General features: G+C 45.7%; 1 protein-coding gene across 1 annotated transcript in view; it reads right to left on the reverse strand.

Annotated features, from left to right (window-relative positions):
- LOC138498040 (natural cytotoxicity triggering receptor 3 ligand 1-like) overlaps window positions 1–21,169 on the reverse strand; it is a 484,903-nt gene that overhangs the window by 302,107 nt on the left and 161,627 nt on the right. The window contains exon 3 of the mRNA XM_069621878.1: window positions 7,844–8,143. Coding sequence (XP_069477979.1) covers window positions 7,844–8,143 — 300 coding nt within the window. The remainder of the gene's footprint in view (window positions 1–7,843; window positions 8,144–21,169) is intronic.

Here is a 21,169-nt window from a genome sequence, read left to right on the forward strand (position 1 = left end):
GTAGCGCCATGGTGATTTTTACGCCCGGATTTTCCGGGCGGAAAAATCCATGGCGCTACGGGACCCCTCGTTAATTACGCCACCGTATTCTACGGTGGCGTAATTAACGCCTTCCCCACTCCCATTATACCCTATGGGGCAAAAATGGGAATGGGGAAGGGTAAATGGGGATTGGGGACTTACCGCCCCGCCAAGGTCGGAATGGGGCGGTAAGTCCGCCAACCCCCATGGCGGAGTTGGCAGCTCTGCGCCATGGTCCATGGTGCAAATTGCACCATGGATCTCCGCCAGGGTCGTAATGAGGGCCTTTGTAATGATCCCCATTCAGAACATGCTTTCATCCCACTTGCAGGGAGACTTGATGTTACTGAGGATCTGAAGGGGAATGGCTGCATATGCCCGTGAATCCTGACAGATTCCGCCTGAGGTTCCTAGTGGGGCAAGAGGATTACCACTAAAGGAGATTCTATTGGATGGTTGACCAAGATAAAGGAGGTGGTTCATGGCCTCATATTTGTGTTAACAGATAACACATTATCCTTTATTCTTGACTGGTAGATTCATGCAGCATCCCGAGAGCAGGATTATAGACCACCTATTTCATTTGGGTCTGTCAGTGAACCCTCCAAAATCTACTTTTACCCCAATTCAGAGAATTCAATTCAAAATCATCATTCTGAAGACTTCACATGCCGTCCTGCTCAACGCGTTCCTTGCGTCACTGAGAAAGATGTGTCACCACATTGCGGGTAGGCTTTCTACTGCAGCTGTTTGGTGTCGTATTGTGTCACATCGGTCCCTCATATGCAGATATATGTGAGAAGGTGCCATTTGCAGTCAATAAAGAATTAGGATCAATCCACAGGTCTCCATTCCCAAGACCATTCCTGTAAGACGTGTTGTAGCGCCTGGAATTGTGGACAAAGGTATCCCACCGCTTAATGTGTGTTTCTTTATCACTACGGTAGCGGGATATCTCCATAACAACAGATGTAACTTTGAAGAGGTAAAAAAGTCCTTTTTCTTTATTATAGTTTGTAGTACATTGTGTGTGCACTACACAGTGTGAAAGTCCCCCATCTGCTGGCATTGGCATGGAATGTGAAGTGACTGGGATCTCCTGTATGAATGCCATTGTATATGTTCTAGTGGTTCTAGTAGTTCTACTCCCTGCCCTATTATTTATTCACTATAACCCGCCCCGACCTACCCGTTATATGCCCTTACCCCTCGACCCCCCTCCATATTTTCCGATGATTTTCTTGGCAAAACATTTTCGCCAAAAAGTGCAGCGGAAAAAAAAACGAGCGATGGATAAACATTGTACCATTTTGGTGATGATCTCATAAAAACAAAAGCAAGAAAGAAAATCTTCTTGATATGCTTGTACAATGTAAATTATTGTTTCGCTAAACACTAGATCCATTTGTCATCTTGTCCATCTTTGTAACATCACTCTACTTGCGTTTTGTGCCATCAGATGGACTGAATGTTTAATAACTATTGCAGTATCCAGAATGACAGGCTATGTGCCGGCTCTGTGTAGCCAATTTGGCATTATGCTGCTATCATGAGAAACTAGCTGCAAGACATTCTAGCTTTGTGTATTTTGAGGCCATCTCCAAAACATTTATAGCAGATGGGGGGATATCTCAGATTGCCCAGAACCAAGTTGAATGGTCTGTGTTCTGTAGGCTATGTCAGGATATCTATAAGATGAATATGGTGCTTCGTCTAGAGTCTTTCTATATGTGAAGAAGCTTGATTGCGTCTCTTAACTTTGCAGCAGTTGATTTCATGTGTTTCACCAAGCAAATGTTAACATTTATTTTACCTCCTTCCTCTACCCATCTTTTTACATCTACATGGCAGGTATTTGAATATCAATGTGCACCATTATAATATCTTTATGCTAGTTGTAGGCATATTGTTGTATTTTTAGGCTTAATAACAGTTATAAGCCCTCTCCATTGGGAGATTACTATACAAAAACCTAAAAAGGCTTTCAAATTGATTTGCACTAAAACACTTTTGAAGGTCTTTGTAGATTCTAAGCCCTAGTGAAAGGCACCACATTGAATGCCACCTGCTATGACCCTAACCTCAACCAAGAGGCAGTAAGAATGCCCTACTGAGTTTTGCAGCAGAGAATATTTACATAACGGATTCAAGGCTACAGAGAGTTAGATCACTGTGCTTAATGGCAAGAGCACGCGCTGCCCTCATCTGGCAGGTTTACTATTAAGAAATAAGCAGACGTGGGACAGAGTGGTCTGTGAATCTGTGGCATTCCTCTGTGCTGCTGAGCTGGTGGATCCTCTAGGGGTTGCTTTCGAAGCAGGCTGTGGGTTTCATTTGTGCTTCCTACGCTTACTATTATCACTTTAAGAAAATCGAGGTGACTGACGCGGAAAGATCTGTCCCGCTATTTAACAACACTTGTGGCGCAATGCGTGCGCAGAAGTGGGACGAAGTGGTCTGTGGTCTATGGGGCCGTGGGACTGTGAGCCGGGAGCCAAGCCTTCTGCTTTCTAAAGTGTATACAGTGAACACTAATAACATCATCAAGGATAACAAGTGGTGTCAGGGAATTCATGATGCCTTTCTTCTCAAGATTGATTGTCACAAAGAAAAAATCAGTAAAGCCTTAGGCAACGTAACTTCCACACAATCTCTCACCGATACCACTTCACTTAACACCCATGAAAACATTATCTCTCAATTTTCATTCACGCACATTACGGAAGACAAAGTATTCAAAATCATACAGGACCTCAAAGCCACGTCCTGTCCCGCTGACGACTGCCCCACTAGTATTCTTAAGGAATCCTTGGACTCCCTGGTTCCATGGATCACCAAACTGGTTAACCTTTTCTTTGATGAGGGTCTGGTGCCGGACATGCTAAAGTCGGCATGGGTCACTCCTCTATTGAAAAAGGAAAACCTTGATCCAGCCAACAATGACAACTACAGGCCCATAACCAACGTGCCCTATGTGCTCAAGATACTTAACAAACTTGCCTACTTACAGCTACAGGCCCATGTTGAAAAACACAACATCGTGTGTACCAGTCAGTCGGGATACAGAGCTGGTCACGGGACTGAGACAGCTATGTTGGATCTCAAATCTACACTTGCCAGCATAGCTGATAAAAACCAAGCTGCTTTGCTCATGCTATTGGACCTCTCTGCAGCCTTTGACCTGGTTGATCACAGTTTACTGGTGTCAAGGCTCGGAGAGGTCGCCAACTGCTCTGCGATTGCATCCAAATGGATTGCTTCCTGTCTGGGTCCCAGAATGGTAAGGGTCTGCGTTGGTGATAATCAATCTTCTCCAATCTCGCAGACTTGTGGAGTTCCTCAGGGCTCCTGTCTGTCGCCGCTGCTCTTCAATCTTTACATCCGGCCCCTTCTTGATCTCTTGAACAATTTAGGAGTGCAACATACAAATTACTCCGATGATACTCAGGTTGTTATACAGCTGAGTGGCTCATATAGCAGTGACACGGAAACCATCAACAAAATATAGAAAGCCATACAAGATCGGATGGCCTGCAATTATCTTGCCTTGAACGATAAAAAGACCGAACTCCTTATCGTGGCATCTAAAAACACTTGAGCGAAACTTGATTCTAAATACGACAGTTTCCACATAGCCAACAACACCATTATCATTCTATAGAAAGTTAAGACATTAGGAGTAGTTCTTGATGAAGAACTCTCCATAGAATCTCATGTTTCCAGCATTAAATCCAGCTGTGGTCTTATAAACAAGAGAATAAGATATATTCGACCATTCATCTCAGAAGAGAACTGTGCTCTTTTGTCCACTGCGCTGGTTAATTCAAGATTGGACTATTGTAACAGTCTCTTAGCGGGCACCTCAGTCTCTAATATCCGATCTCTACAAGTGGCGAAGAATAATGCCGTGCGTAACATTTTCAATCAGTCTCGTCGTACACACATTTCCACCTTCAGGAAAAAACTCCACTGGCTTCCAGTCAAACACCGCATAACACATAAGATGCTTACCACGACCCACAAATGCCTCAGTCTAAGCAGCCCCATCTATCTGTCATCCCACATTAGCACCAAACCCAATGTGAGGAACCTTCGCTCTTCCTCTGCGATCATTCTCAAATATCCTAAATTCAGGACAGCCAAATTTGGAGGTACTACCCTTGATGCTCAGGGTCCCCTTCTTTGGAACACACTTCCAGCAAGGTTACGGCAGATCCAAAGCTATACTGTGTTCAAACGTGCTATAAAGACTCACTTCTTCAACTTGGAATAATCTGACACTTCTATCCTTCTGTCTTCTTGCCTGTTGTGGTTGTCCTTGTTTTGTTCTGTGTGCGCCCTGAGGCCTGCGGGCATGTTGGCGCGTTACTAAAATTAAAATAAATAAATAAATAAATAAATAAAAATAGAAGCCGAGTGATCCATTTGTGCTCACTGCAGTGCCTGAAAGAGGTGGTGAGTGTCCTACAACTCTAATAGTTAAATCAAAGTACATGGAGTGGGGGGGTGACCGTGGCAGAAATTTGTTTTTTTTTGCTCCCCCCTTTTCGCTGCTCCCACTTGATTGGCTAGGACCTTGATTGTCTATACATTAACGGGGTCACTGTACCCCCAGGTAAACGGGTCCGGTATTGAGCACTTGTTAAGACTTGCGAAGATTTTAAAGTGACTTCTTTTCTCATAGTGAAATGAGAACTAGGGATAAACAACCTGCAGTCCCTTGACGGACAAGGCGCTTTATTGAGAGGAAGGTGTCTTGGATGAAAACATTTCAATCGATAATAATGGTTCTTTGCTAAAAGTATATCACGTGATCAAGAGAAACTCAATGGCCACGGGTGACTTTGATTTTCAAAATGTATTGCCATCAAACCTTTCCGCGACCCCGAATTTGGAAAATGTATTGACTACCTCAGAGTCACTTGGGAGTGATAGTGACTCGGAGGAAAGTCTTTTGGTAAACCATAATCCTACGGTGATGACAAAGAAGGGGATGGAGGGACATGAAGCAAAGATCGATGCACTTTTTGCTCTTTGTGCCAAGATGGCTGAGGAACAAAGAGGGGTCAAGGAGGGGATGCAAAATATTCTTGAAATTATTCTGAGGCCAAGAGAGGAACAAGAATTGGGCAAAGACAAAGGTAAAGGCCAAAAGGGCCTAAAGGTGACAAAGGACTCTACCCCAATGGTTAGGAGGGGGGCTAATCCTTTGAACCTGGGAAATGGGAAGCCCTTGGTTCGTGGCAAATTGTGAACGGTGGGTACCACAAGGGCCTCATCATCCCCCATCCTGGTAGAGTCAGTGGATTCTACAGCACATGTGGTGGCGGAATTGGAGAGTGGGGCTCTGGAGGCTATCTGTGCCGAACGTTCCCTTATGAACAATTCCATCTCCTCTCCCCCCTCCAGGAAAGTATAAACAATGTGTGAAAATGGCCCCTCCTGAGAGATACCCGACGCTGGAAACTCAGAACTGTAAGCAGTCAAAAGTTGGTGCTCCCAAGGTCTCCAGTGTAAATTCGAGGGGAATGAAAATGATTAAACCCATGGGAGATGGGGCGGTGAGGGAGGTATGCTTGAGAGGCCCTATTGATGGGTGGTTGGGGAAAGCACCAGCAAAACCCACTTTTGAAACCTGGAAGGTACTGCCGGCCTTGGGTAGAAACTCTGAAGCAATAGACAGACCAATGTCTACCCAGATAAACCCATCAGAAACCCACCGACCCCAAATAAAGAGATTCCACATCCTCATCCTGATTCCGTGAGGAACTTGGGTGAAACGGGGTACTTGGGGTCATGTGGATCAGTATGTTGTTGCCAAAAAGTCCAGGTAAGGTATCTGGAGGTGGTGGGCGGAATAATGGAAAGGACACAATGTGGCGGGTATGCTGGGGTTGACGAGGAGCAAGGGGCACGTACTCAGGAACCTCACAAACAAGTGACGTGGCTTGATCGGTAGAACAAAGACCCAAGGCAGGACCTATTCTGGGGGAGAAAAGCAATTCGGCCTGGAATATGGATCGTTACCATATTAAATGTGTGCAGATGAATTCCACTGCCCATAGACCTTTTCTAAATCGAACATGGCTACTAGAACTGGTTTTCAGAAAGGCTATGTGACCACCCATTCTATCTGGACCCTACTAACGCTAATCTTGGACACCCATTGCTATGTAGGATCGACTTTGTATCTCTGTTTTGTAGATTATACGTCAGCATTTAACAGTGCAAATAGATCCAAGCTCTGGGAAATGCTGGCCAGCTGGGATATTGACCCTTCTTTACTGTATTGTATCAAGGTCTATACAGTGAGACCAAAGTTAGAGTTAGATTGTCTCAAGAAGGTGAGCTGTCAGGGTTTTTTCCTACTAACCAGGGATTGAAGCAGGGATGTTCCCTGGCATCTCTAATTTTTAATTTATATACTTCAGAATTGCCATCCGTTATGAAAACAGTTAAGAATACCCCACTGTGTTATGGTTATGAAGGTTTACCATGTTTGTCCTATGCTGATGATACAGTGATTTTGGACCATACTCTGATGGGACTCCAGCCGTCCCTATGGGCTCTGTGTCTTTATGCTAGAGAATTGGGTTTGAGCCCTAACACAGCAAAGACCAAGATTATCACTGACTGGATCATAAACAACAAACAAAAACGTAATGCTTCAAAGCAACTGAGTAGCCATTTAGTATTCACCCCCTATCATTCAGCTCTGATGGTAAAGAATCCAGAGGGCGATTAACAGAGAAGTTACTATAACTTACTCATTCTTACTTTACGCTTTACAGAAAACTAAAAATATAACATCCATTAAAGACTCAGCTGGTTGCCAGATCAGTTTAAACAGTTATTCTGGAGTCCTGATTAACAGTGGTAGAAATACAGATATTGCTATATCTTCCCCTGTTCAAGACATCCCCTCTATCCCCAAGCGGACCTTTTCCGCCCGCACCTTTACCTATGGGGTGAAGGCTTTGCAGAATGGGTGCGTGTCTTCCTTTCTAGTCTGCTTCCACCCTCTCTTGTGCCTACACTTAGAGATTTCCACTTTTGTATAATCCTCCCAGTATTCCCTCCGCCACCGAATAGTTACAGACAGTTCATTATTACCTTGTTTCTGGCAGTAGTAATGGAAACTGACAGGACCAGAAATACAGCCCACAATTAATGAAAATCCACTAAAGATGTGTATCATCAGTGTTCTGGTGACAGCACTCACATTGACTTTCCCAAGTGTCCTGGTAAAATGTTAGCAACCCTGCCAACAAAATAAATCCCTGACTCAGAGAGGGCGGGACATTGGGAGGTGTTTTGGGAGTTGCAAGTGCCCAGAGAGATACTAGACATGCCCCATGAAGGATTAGACCCATGGCAGTATCTGCATCTGTCCTAACAAGCATTGAGAAAGGCAGATAAGGTGGCAATGATCAAGGTGTATCCCTGCTCAGGGAGCGAGAGTGTGAGGAGGGAGCATCAATAGAGCCTTAAGGAGCTGAGCCCCTATTCTCCAGGCATATCATGATAACGGGAAGGCAGGTTAGAAACCATCTTGAAAAGTGAGGTAAGCCCACAGCATCTTTGTTTGCGAAGAACATCCACTAGGCAGAATACAGGTGGCTACAGCTCTAAGCCACAAATAAAGCAGTAAAAATAAGTACCAAGATTCCAAGCATGTTTGTAACATTTGGATTATTTTTCCAATATGTTTCCTGGAAGGTGAGGATGAAAATAAGTGATACTTGGGAAAAGGATTAGGATTCAAATGTTCTGGGTAGTCACAGACTCCTAGGCTTGCCACTCTTGCAAATCTTGCCTTTACCTGTAAGCAGCAGCTCCACATCCTTCTGAAGGGGCCCTGGAAGAGATGGGTGCTGGACGAGGCAGGAGAGGGTGAGGTTGGCATCGCTGTCTCCAACGAGGACGGTAACAGAGCTGGTAACCTTGAAGGTGCCATCTTCATCCCTCAGTGGTTTGCTTGTGCTGGACCCTGGCAGGATTTGACCATTCTTCAGCCAGGAGACATGGATTTCCATCGGATAGAAGTCGAATACATAGCATCTCATCAGGGTCTCCTTCCCTCTGAAGGCCACCTGATCAGGGATGATAACCTTGGGTTTGGCTGCAAGATCGAAGAAAGACAGGGTTACATGTCAGATATGTAAGTCACGCCCCTTAACTGTAGACTGTCAAGTTTATTGAGGGGGTACACAGAGGATTGTCTGGGAACACTGCAAAGAAAAGTAGATGTCTGTGCTTAAGAGATGCGAGGAAGGCACATGTTGGGTCACAGGATCAGACATGGCACTGCATAACTATGCAGGATTGAGAGACCTGCAGAGAGGGTGCCTGATATGAGGTATGATTGTGTAGGGAAGAGAAGCACACGCAACACTATTCCAAGGTGTGCAGCAACAGCTAGGAATGTAGTGGCTTGCACGGATGGGAATACAGTTTGATTGCAAACGATCGGGAGGTTGCAAATGCTACCTTACAAGTTACTCAGGTTGGTGATGGCTATCTAGGCGCCTAGATGCCTCCTGGTTGGGAGCATTATACAAATGACAAAAATAAATAAATACATACATATCTTCTCCATACACAAGTAATGGTGACCCCACCAGCAAAGCCATCTAATCATAAGGCAGAGACCACTGACTGTACTACAGTCTAACAAATGGCTAACCAAACCCACAACACTACAACTGGCACTCAAAACCACCACTCACAGAGGATCTTAGTTTGACCCTTCAGCCCTTCACCGCTTTGAAGTCAAGTTGGCTCCAGCCTGAGGACTGCCAAGAACTTCAGAAAGAACAATCAGTTAGCCCAGGAATGAACACCAAAGCAGTGAACCAAAATATCAAAAACCTGTTAGCCTTCCTCCTGAAAAGTCTACAATACTCCAATCCATTAAGATGGATCCAATAACGGCCAAGACTAAGGGCTCAGTGTCAATGAACAGCAAGGGTCCTCAATAGCCTTGGCAGAGGCCATCAGGTGTGTCTTGTTCAATGTCCCTCAGCGCCATGACCAGGAAAGACAGATTCTCTCTTCAGTCTCGGGAGGATAGCTCAGGGGCAACGCGCTAGCCTTGGAAGCAAGAGGACGTGTAGCAACACAAGTTCGATCCCCTGGTATTAAGCGCGATATAAATAACCAATTCCAATTCATCAATAAACCAATGACATCAAGTTGTTGGATACAATTTGTACAATTAGAAACACTTGTGCAACTATAATTACATGGAAACGGGAACGTGAAACCATTTTTAAAAGTGCAAGCAAACAAGTTGCCTGCAGCCGTGACTCGAAAAAGAGGATTTCATCTGGGTCCTCCCTCTTTTTCATCAGGGTCCTTCCACTTTCTCCTACCTTAGTATGTTGATCCCTACACACATCTGACAATGGACAATATCAAAGCCATGGCGGTCCTGCATGTGCCAGGCACTCTGTGATCCACCTACTCTGCATGCTGTGAGGACCATAAACATCACACATTTATTTTTATTATTTTTATTTATAAAGTGCTAAATGCCTGGCTCTATTAAAGTGCTATAACACAGTATTATAATAGATGAAAGTAATTGATAGGTAAAGACCTATTAATCAGTACAATATGCTTAACAAGGGGGGTGAGGGTTTCCACAAAAGATGTTCACAGACATTCTGCAATATTTCTAAACCTTAGACGTTCTGTAAGGACTCTACTCAGTTCTGCTAATGTCACTCTGCATGGATAGGTATGCCCAGATGTGGGGTTCGAACCTGCTGTGCCTACAGCCCCAAGCCACACCTCCCTGACAAAGCCCAATGAAGCTGAAACATGTCTCAGGTCGTGTGTGGTCTCCTGCACAAGGGAATTGTGCTGTAGCGGTTTGGGCTAAAATGTCCATTTTGAGATGGGACAAAGCCAAATTTGCATATGGCCTTCCAAATTCTGTAATGGCATTGCAGGCTGAAAAGAGCATTGCGAGACGTTATGATTAATAAAAAAAATCCTTCCTGAGCTCTACCTACAGTTTATTCTACTTGGACCTACCCGCTGGAAGCGTGCAGTCAATTCCATAGTCCAATTCTGCCCATTCTTGATTCACCTGTCAATTACCTAATCAGAGTCTTGGACACCATGAACCAACAACAACCCACCAACCAACATATAGCTAACACACACACTTGGACCTCAGTATGAGTTTTCTCGTGTTCTGCCTTGGATGTCTGCATGCAGTGCCGGCTTTCCGAAGATTTATGAGTTTACAGTAAGAAAGATGGGGCATTTCAGAAATACTGCTTGCAGTTTTCTGAAGCACTGCATGTCATGCTTTGAAAACTTTACAAATATACATTCACATCACTGTTGGCTAGAGAGGCATATGGTACAGAAGCCATTGTCGCTGCTACTGTTCCATGAAGAGAGATTTGCAGAGGGATCCTTACTGGCCCTTCTGGGTGCTATGCAGTAATGTGAGTGAGCTTCTCTGCTTCTAGTGTAATAACTCCCTAGGGCTTCACAGCATCTTTTTTCCTCTTAGGTTTAAGGATTATGTTAGCGCACCCCTTCACTTAAAGGTCAAAACGTTTCTACCTTTGTGGAGGGGTGAACAAATGTTCATCATTCTATCTGAGAGGGTTGATCATTTGTGGCATTCCAGTGCAGAATGTAAACTCAATCGTGTAGTGTTGACTGCATCTGGGATTCCTGGAGTACACCTTCAGCTAAATAACCCATGCATCCATAATTAGGGTAATGGTAAAAATAGGCATATACATGTTATGTTACTGAGTATATATAGCTCCCGTCAGCACCGCCGCGGTCTTAGGGTTCCAAAGCATGTCTGCAGATGTGGTATACCCTGGCCCCTCCAGGGATTAACCAGATCCCGATGTGTGGAGCAGGGAGATGAGGAAAGACAGAGGAGGAAAATCTTCCACACAGATGGTAACATATAATGCGAATGTGGGAAAGGGGGGGCTTGATTGTGCATGTATGAGTGCATGATTAGCCATGTAGGCTGATCAGACAAAGTCCTAGTCAGAAGAGAGGCAATTAAGCCCTGTTGAGTGTTTGAACCTCATTGTTCAATTAAGTGTTCCAGTACATTGCCAAAAGGAGCCAGATAGATCCACTGCGTGGCTGGAAAATGGACTCATGATGATATGATATATGATCGTTTATTTATATAGCGCCTATACACAATGTGTTTCAAAGCGCTTCAAGGCAAGGGAGGGAACAAGGGAAAAAAACAATGACATTCTTACAGGCCATGAACAGTAAGGATGTGAAATTAACTATCGTACTCGGCCTGACGACATTTCAGATAGTGCAAGAGCTAAAACATAGATAAGGAAGGGAGGGCGAGAGTGGGAAGGAAATGGAAACAGACAGGCGACTACCGTACTAGGCCTGACGACATTTCTGGTAGAGCCGGAAAACAAACACGAGGTGAGGGAGAGGGGTGCAGAAAGGTAGGGGAGGAACAAAACAAGCGACTATCATATTAGGACTGACGACATTTCAGATAGTGCTGGAGGGGGGTTTGGGGAGGAAAAAACCAGTAAGGGGAGGGGGGAGGAGACAGACGAGGTTGCTATCATACTAGGTCCAGGGACAATTCTGATAGAATAAGTGCATAGAAGAAAGTAAGGGGAGGAGATAGGAAAAGGGAGAAGGGAAAGGAGGAGAGAACAGGGAGTTAGCAGTCAAAAGAGTGGAGAAGCAAGAGGGGAGAGCGAAAACAATTGCAGAAGTCAGTAGTAACACATAATGTTGCAAGCCAGGATACAAGATGAAGATGGGAACAGCATGATTCAGGGCCACCATGAGTACAAGATGCAAAAGAGGTTCAGCATGAGAGTTGAGAAAGGGTGACGCACCATGAATGAATGAGTCCATAAAAGTCAAATCCAGCATTGTCCACAAGACGGTGATGGTGAAACCAGAATGTATCAGGACAGACTCCTGCAGAAATAGGCTTGAGAGGGCGAGGGGGGAGGAGGGTAGAAGAATCAAGCAAAACAGGCAACACCTGTGTGCGAGAATGAGGGGGCACAAGGGAACATCACGGGGGACCAGAGGGAGTAACATAAGTTGGTGCATGCCTACCTGCTGTCTGAGCAGGGGGTCGGGCCCCGGGTCCTCCTGGTCCGAACAGGTCCAAACAGGAATTCCCCTTTTCTTCATCTGCCCTTCGCTTAGGACGCCCAGGCGAGACACGGCCTTGATCTAATAGTTAGGAGCAGGAAGGAAGAGGCAGGGCTAAGAAGGTGGGTGGTGCTTGCTAAGTGGTGAAAAAGAGCGGCAAACAGGAAGGCACCAGGTGGGCGGGGCTTAGGCCAGGTGACCTAGATCTACTTGCACCTGCTCCCCATCTGCAAAGGAAAAGAGGCTGGAGGGCTCCTTAAGTGAGAAAAAAGAGCGGCAAACAGGAAGGCACCAGGAGTAAGTAGTGACATTTCAAAGTGAGCTTTGAAATATGCACCTTCCCACTAGAGGGCGCTTAATAAAATGCCCACCCTGTAACAGGGAGGACAGGCTGGAGGCGAAGAGCCAGCTGACAGAAGTGTAAGGAGCAAAGGCCAGCCATATACAGGTGGACAATGGGAAACAAGAGGAGACATTGAATGGGGACATAAAGGCCAGATCCGTCAACTTGTAGGGACAAATCTGCTTGGCACCTTGGAGAGGCAGGCGTACTAGTAGATACATGAGGATGGTGATATATCATGTGTAATTAACAATGTTAATTATAGCAGCAGCGTCAACCTGCTGCGACTGGTCCGGAAAGTTGATTCTTGGTGTTTGGCATTGCTGCTGTGTTAAAAACTAGGCCTTTTTCTCTAGGAAAGTTGAATCTGGGTGTTTTGCATGGCTGCTTTGTTTAACAACTAGGCCTTTTTCACATATTCTAGGAAAGTTTAATCTGGGTGTTTGGCATTGCTGCTGTGTTTAAAAACTCAGCCTTTTCCCCTCTTCTAGGAAAGTTGAATCTGGGTGTTTTGCATTGCTGCTGTGTTTAAAAACGAGGCCTTTTTCCCCTCTTCTAGGAAAGTTGAATCTGGGTGTTTTGCATTGCTGCTGTGTTAAAAACTAGGCACGTTTACCCTCTTCTAGGAAAGTTGAATCTGGGTGTTTTGCATTGCTGCTGTGTTTAAAAACTAGGCCTTTTTCCCCTATTCTAGGAAAGTTTAATCTGGGTGTTTTGCATTGCTGCTATGTTTAAAAACTAGGCACGTTTTCCCTCCTCTAGGAAAGTTGAATCTGGGTGTTTTGCATTGCTGCTATGTTTACAAACTAGGCCTTTTCCCCCTTTTCTAGGAAAGTTGAAAATGGGTGTTTTGCATTGCTGCTGTGTATAAAAACTAGGCCTTTTTCCCTTCTTCTAGGAAAGTTGAATCTAGGTATTTTGCATTGCTGCTGTGTTTAAAAACCAAGCCCTTTTCCCCTCTACTAGAAAATAATCTGGGTGTTTGGCATTGCTGCTGTGTTTAAAAACTAGGCTTGCTTCCCCTCTTCTATGAAAGTTGAATCTGGGTGTTTTGCATTGTTGCTGTGTTTAAAAAGTAGGCCTTTTTCCCCTATTCTAGGAAAGTTGAAAATGGGTGTTTTGCATTGCTGCTGTGTTTAAAAACTAGGCCTTTTTCCCTTCTTCTAGGAAAGTTGAATCTGGGTGTTTTGCATGGCTGCTGTGTTAAAAACGAGGCCTGTTTCCCCTCTTCTAGGAAAGTTGAATCTGGGTGTTTTGCATGGCTGCTGTGTTAAAAACTAGGCACGTTTACCCTCTTCTAGGAAAGTTGCATCTGGGTGTTTTGCATTCTGCTGTGTTTAAAAACTAGGCCTTTTTCCCCTATTCTAGGAAAGTTTAATCTGGGTGTTTGGCATTGCTGCTGTGTTTAAAAACTAGGCCCTTTCCCCCCTTTTCTAGGAAAGTTGAATCTGGGGGTTTTGCATTGCTGCTGTGTTTAAAAACGGGGCCTTTTTCCCCTCTTCTAGGAAAGTTGAATCTGGGTGTTTTGCATTGTTGCTGTGTTTAAAAACTAGGCATTTTTCCCCTCTTCTAGGAAAGTTGAAAATGGGTGTTTTGCATTGCTGCTGTGTTTAAAAACTAGGCCTTTTTCCCTTCTTCTAGGAAAGTTGAATCTAGGTGTTTTGCATTGCTGCTGTGTTTAAAAACCAAGCTCTTTTCCCCTCTACTAGGAAAGAATCTGGGTGTTTGGCATTGCTGCTGTGTTTAAAAACAAGTCCTTTTTCCCTACACGTAGGTAAGTCAAATCTGGTTTTGCATTCGGTAATTGTGGTACTGATAACTGTATCCCATTAGGCTCTCTATCCCTCTCTAGGTCCTTACCCCGTGGGAGTACCTTGTACTGCTGAGTATACCTGTCTGCTCCTTCTGCGTGTTTTTTATGTGTGATCCCCCCGCCCGCCCCTCACCTCCATGGTTCAGACCCTGCGCTGAGCGGCACTGGGTTTGCATCCAGCCTCTCCTTCTGCTCCCTCCTCCTACTACTTCCTCCTTGAACCCTCTATGGTGCTTTCTGTCTCCCCCATCTTCTTAAACTGCTACTCTATCTCCTATCCTATCCCTCTCACTAAGTCCAGGAGGAAGAAGTTCGAGAGGGACATCCTGTTCTTCAACCCAGGCCTCCCAATCGCTGACACCTACATCTGTTCTTCCTCTAGACAGACTTGCACCGACATCCTCTTTGCTGTTCCCTCACCAGACCTATGGACCCCTCATATGGTCTTGGCTCTCTCTCCTTTCTCCTCCTCTCCCATTAATGGTGGCCCTCCTGTCCTCCTTCCACTCTTCCAAGATCATCATTAATGTTTATCTGAATGGCATTGTCTTCGTACAGGGCCCTCATTTTTGATAGGCGTCTCCCTCGTCTTATCAACGTCCTTCCTTCTGCTACTCCTTCCAGCACCTGTCTGGCTCCTCTGCCACCTCCTTCTTCCACCCCCTCTCTGGCACCTTCCTCCTCCTTCCTGGCTACAATGCCACCTCCTGCTACCACTTCAGCCCATTCTCTGGCCCTTCTGCGACCTCCGCTAGGCGTACCTCGTGCCTGTACCCCAGCCGGAAGTCTTTCAAATGTGGCAACCTGCTCCACGTCGTTACTCTCAACTGTTGTTCTGCTGTCAAACACTGCTCTGACATCTGCCATCTCCTGGAAGAATTTGACCTGGATGTCCTAGCTCTCACCGAGAGATGGTTCACGGACAGCTCTGTCCCAAGTTTTGAGACTCGCCTCCATGATGGCTACAAGATCCTCTCTGAATCCAGAACCAACCGACCTGGAGGTGGAGTAGCTCTGATCTTTCCGGAGTGGGTCCTTGCCTCTGTCATTCCTACGCCGGCCTACTCCTCCTTTCAATGCCTGGTCTGCAGGCTTGCTGTCTCTCCTGGCCTCTTTCTGACTGTGGCCACCATCTACAGGCCACCTGGCCAGGTTTCCCTCTTCCTCTCAGAGTGGGCTGACCTCTCCTCTTCTCTCATTGCCTCTACCTCTCAACTTCTCCTCCTCGGAGACCTCACCATCCATCTGGTGCTTCTAATCCCTCCTCTGGGCTCTTCTGCAACCTCTGCAACACTCTCTCTATTTCCATTCTACCCCGTGGTCTGACACACTCTGCCGGACATACCTTGATGTTCTCATCTCCTCAGACATCCCCCTCTGTAGCCCTCTCACCACACCTCTCTCTTGGACTGATCACTTTCTGCTCTCCTCTGACCTGAAAAACTCAATCACTCAGGCTAAGCCTTCCCCAGCACTGCCACCTACCTTCTCGGTCATTCAGCGCCTGCAACGTATGTCAGAGGAGACCTGTACTGCTACTTTCTCTGCTCCTCCTGCGGCTGACTCAAACTCTGACACAGCCCTTTCTAATCTGCATCTTTTTATCTCCAACACTCTGGACGTCCTTGCCCCCGTCATGAGAATCCATCTGAAGCCTACCTTCAAGTGCAACTCTTGGTATGACTCCGACCTTGCCGCCCTAAAATGCAAGTGCAAGGGGGCTGAGAGGAAGTGGGGGGCTTCAGGCGCATCCTCTGACAAACTGGCCTGCCGCCTGTTCCAAAGGCAATACGGACCCTCTGTCCTATCCAAAAAGAGAGCCCACATCTAGGCCTGCATCTCTGCGGCCTCTAACAACACAGCTGAACTCTTTAAAATCTGCAAGGATCTAGCCAATCCTGCTGCAGTCTCCACCGCTCCTGTTCCATACCAAGCCCTCTGCACAGCTCTGGCTTCTCACTTCACTACTAAAACTCAGGACATCCTGTCTTCTCTCTCCTCTTCCTCTACCTCTACTGCCCCCCCTCTGGCCACCTCTCCCTGGACTCCTCCCTTCTCCTCTTTCTCGTTGGCAACACTTTACTTTATTTACTTTACTTTAATTACGCACAACGTGACCCTGAGGCTTAAGGGCGCAAACAAATAACAAGAAAGCAGACAAGACAGTCCAGCGGAAGACATGAAAAGTGGAAGACGAATTCCAATAGGAGGCAGAGGAAATCCATTTAGCAAAATCAGCCAAAAACAGTAGGGTCTTCAGTTTCTTTCTCAGTTGTTCAGTCAATGTCACTATTCTAATATCTGGGAGTAGAGCATTCCATGCCTTAGAAGCAGCAAATAAAAAGCTCCTTTCGTGGCCTGTGTGAGCTTGTGAGCTGGTATTAGCAGATGATTAGTATGACTGGACCTCAGAGAACTTGCACGTGATTTGTGCATCAGGGATTTCCTCAGGTATAAAGGGCACACACCAGTCAAACATTTATGGGGCATAACTAGTAAGCAAAAGTGTAGTATTGCTTTAATGGAAAGCCAGTGCAGACTGCGGCTTGCATCAGAGACATGATCTTGTCTTTTTAAGCCCGTGATCACCCTAACTACATTATTTTGTATAGTTTGTAATCTTGCACACTCAGAATTTGCTATGCACACTAAGAGGCTACTGCAGTAATCTATTTTTGAGCCCACAATAGCCGTACCTAAAGTCTCACAGTTTACACACGATATATAAGGGTGAATCTGCGCCAAAAATTTAATATAGTACGCCGTGGAGACCAAGCTACTGACCTGCGCTTTCATATTCAATTTCTGATCCAGATATACAAGCTTTAATACTACAACCTGCTACATCGAACTACTTGTATTGCACACCCAAATTGTGTAATTTATATTCAGTGCCTACAATCATCAATTCTGTTTTTTCTTTAAGTGTCAGGCCATTGGTCACCATCCAAGTTTGAATGAGTTCATAGGTTTTATTTACAGTATGTTCATCTTCAGTATGATTACCAGACGACAAGTAGTTGGTAAAAGCGACACGATTCGCTTCCAGAAGGTCAAAAAATGGAACGGTGAAAATATTAATATTAAATAATGAAGGAGACAAACAAGCTCCCTGAGCTACACCAAATTTGAGGCAAGAGGGTTGAGCTTTGGCCTCCATACTAAACACCCTACATAGTTGATTACTTAGCAAGGAACCAATCCACAGTGTGGCATTGTCTGAGAAATGGGCTACTTCTTGTAGTCTGGCGACCAACAGTGAGTGGTCGAGCAGATCAAAGGCTGTGGATAAGTCCAGCAGCATGAGTAACGCTGATTGACCCTTATCCATTGTCTTTAACAAGATCAAGAAGTGCAGTCTCTGTGCCATGGCTCTGCCTAAAACTTCATTGCCATTTATTTAAAATCAAAAGCGTATTCAAATAATCTGAGATTTGCAGGTAGGCTACCAGATCTAACATTTTGAAAAGAAATGGTGCATTGGTGATTGGCCTATAATTTGTAGGTATGTCAGGAGATAGGCCGGGTATTTCCGAAAGGGGGGTTGTCCAGGCTTCTTCGGAACATTTGGAATGTGATTTTCCATAAATGAGGCATTTATAAACTTACAGAGAGCCACTATCAACAGGGGAGTACAGGCCTTAATGATAACTGCCAGGTATATATCACCTGTACAGATGGTTGTCTTGAAATTAGCAATAATCACAGCTAATTCGGACTCCTACACAGGCTTAAAATTGAACTGCTGAGCTTGCGGCATGCAGTCCCTCTGATTTGTGATATTCACAGGCAGCCCCAAGGATTTCTTGCATTATCAATGGTCTCTTAAATAAACTAAAATTAAGACTCAATTTGACAAACTGCCTAAAGACACACCACCAGCATCTAAGCCCTCTGCCACCTCACCAGGCGCAGACGCTCCACATGGCACTAACAAACCTACTCAATTTGCCTTCAGGGAAGTTACAATCCCCGAAGTCCTACATATCATGAAGCGTATCAAACCTTTGTTATGTAAGGGGGACATATGCCCAGCCAATCTAATCAAAGACTGGACGCCGGCTCTAGCCCCATTTATCACTACCTTTATAAATGCCTCCTTCATTAACAGTACCGTCCCACTCGCCCTCAATGAAGCCTGAGTATGGCCACTATTAAAGAAACCTACCCTTGACCCTGACTCCCCTAACAACTACCGTCCAATTACCACTGTGCCATTCCTGCTGAAAATTCTTGACAAAGCTGCCTACTTACAGATTCAGGCATACCTGGAAATTCACAACATCTTAGGCAAAAGACAATTGGGCTTCCGCCCGCGCCACGGTACAAAATCAGCCCTACTGGACCTCAAGAACCAATTACTCGAAGCCATGGACAAAGGCAAATCCTCACTACTCCTACTCTTGGATCTCTCGGCGGCCTTCGACTTGATTAACCATAAGAGCTTGTGTAAACACCTCACCGAAACAGCTCACTTCTCCCCCGAAGCCACAGCTTGGATCACCTCCTTCTTGGAGGGCCGAGCTATGAGGGTCTTTATAAATCCAAATAAATAAATATCTCGCGCACAGCCCCATCTGTGCACATAAAGTAAAACACACACAGAGGCGAAGACAGGGGTGGGCATGAGAGGGCAATGCCCACCAAAAATCTGTAAATACCACTCAACAGCACAGTGTGGACATTTACAGATGTTAACGTCACTGTGGTGGGCCCAACTATATAAGCTTCACGCCCCATTGTTAGACATTCCTGGCATCGAAGCAAACACTTAAACCTTTTAGCGTTATCTCCAGCCTGGCTGGAACAACATATTAAAATGCATGAAGCAGGCACAATCATAAAAACTGAAGTGTTGGCGTGCCTGGGCATGTATGCAAAGCCCAACACAGCAACAAGTGGTGCACCAAAAAACAAAACAAACTTCACCTTAAGGAAATGCTAAACTAATTCCAAACACGTGGTCGCATGACCATGATAGAAAATAAATAACTATATAAATAAATACAATTAATGTAATATATATGCAAGGAATTTGGAACTGCACAAAGCAGAACAGGAAGGTGGAATCTGCAAAATGGCGGTAGACATGGTCCTGCCATAAACGCTAACAGCCAAAAGGAAATGCTGCTACCCTGAAGTTACAAAGCTTTGATAAATCGACAAATAAAACATAAAATAAAAGCAGAGGGCTAATTGTTAAACACTTAGAAAAAACTGCATATGCCTCGAGTGGGTGGAAGCTGCAGCTCGAGTTGTGAAGCTTCCCAGGCAGCGACAAACTGACATAGTGGTGACAACCCACACACAGCCACTCTGAACATTTTAGGTACCCTGTCCCTGCTGTCTGGCCCACCTTCAGAGAACCTTCCCTGCCCACCGCCAGTAACTACACAATTATTGACATACAACCCCTTTAGTATGCCAACGAGTTCCGCAGTTGCTTTATTGGCAAGAGGTAATGCAGGTGCATCAGGCATTTTTACAACCTGAGGGTGCCAGCATTGGGCATGGGTTTTATGCAGTAGTACAGGGCTGTTGGTAGAGTGAGGCCGTGATTTGTATTTGTCTGGCAGGTATTGATGAAAGAGCCACGTTTTTAATTTTTTGTAGAACTGGAGGATGGTTGGGGGCATTTTGAGCCTCTAGTCGGGTTGAGTTCCTGATGGTCGGGGCGTGACAAGAGAGGGACTGCTTACGAGTCTTCTCTTTACGGGCTACTAGCTTACACTTTTGACTAGCCAGCCACCAGAGGCACACTGAGCTGGTGGCAGACTGTGGCCCAATGGGAATGGTGTCCAAGAAGCAAATAAATGTCAGTTTCTTAATCATTTCAGCTTTTCCCTTCTTGCTATTCCACAAGGCCGTCTGGGGACTTGGACCACGCTATCTATAACTTGCCCTCCCTAAATTCTCCCCTTCTAGAGCCCTACGCTCCTCTAACTCCAAATCTTTGACTGTCAAATGCTTCTCCAAGCATAGAGTGGTGGGCAGGTCTCTCTCATTGGTTGGCGCCTCCCTGTGGAACAGACTCCCTGACCCACTCAGATTTGAGCCGGACCTCCTTACGTTGCGGAAACGGCTCAAAACGACCTCTTTCCCTTCCCTGTTAATCACCCCGCTGTGACTGGGGGCCTGATCCTCATGAATTTCACAGGATTCCAGGCGCTTCTTCCCAGTCGATACTAGCACCCTCCCCCCACTGCACTGCCATTGCAGGCCCCTGCTCGGCAGCCCTGCACCCCTTCCTGGGAGCCGCCTGCACTAGCACTTAGCCTGAGGTTCTCCTCCTTGGCTCCCCTTAGCACTTCCCACTTACCTCCCAGGCCCTCCTCCAGCCCTTGCCCACTCCTCTGCTCCCCTCCCTCGCCCTTCGCTATCTCCTGCACTTTTCTTCACAGCACTTGCACCTCTGAATGCCACATGGCCTTGTAGGACCATGTCTGTATTTCACTGCTTTCTGCCATTGTTAGTTCCTCTGTTCCCTTCCCTTTCAGCCTTGTGGCGCTTTGAAACACAATTCTGTTGTATAAAGTGCCTAGCAAATACTCAATAAACTAAACTAAACTAAACAGCAATATTTTCCCTTCAATTTCCTTATGATTGTTTGCAACTGCAAGTCACATTTGCTTTCAACAGCAAGTCTTTCCTTCTCCTGTTCCCACTTTGCTGTTCCTCTTTGATTCCTCTGGGCCAGCCTTCCCCAATGCCTTGCACCCCAGAGTGCTGCACACATGACCCCACTCCCCCGCATGACACGGAACTGTTAGGCCGTGACATTTGCCCCTGGACAGACCAGGAAACTGGCAAGACTCCATGGCGCTATTGCTGCTGCCAAGTTCCCCCACCTT

This window comes from Ambystoma mexicanum, chromosome 5q, assembly GCF_040938575.1.
Source record: "Ambystoma mexicanum isolate Mex_15411 chromosome 5q, UKY_AmexF1_1, whole genome shotgun sequence".
Taxonomy (NCBI): domain Eukaryota; kingdom Metazoa; phylum Chordata; class Amphibia; order Caudata; family Ambystomatidae; genus Ambystoma; species Ambystoma mexicanum.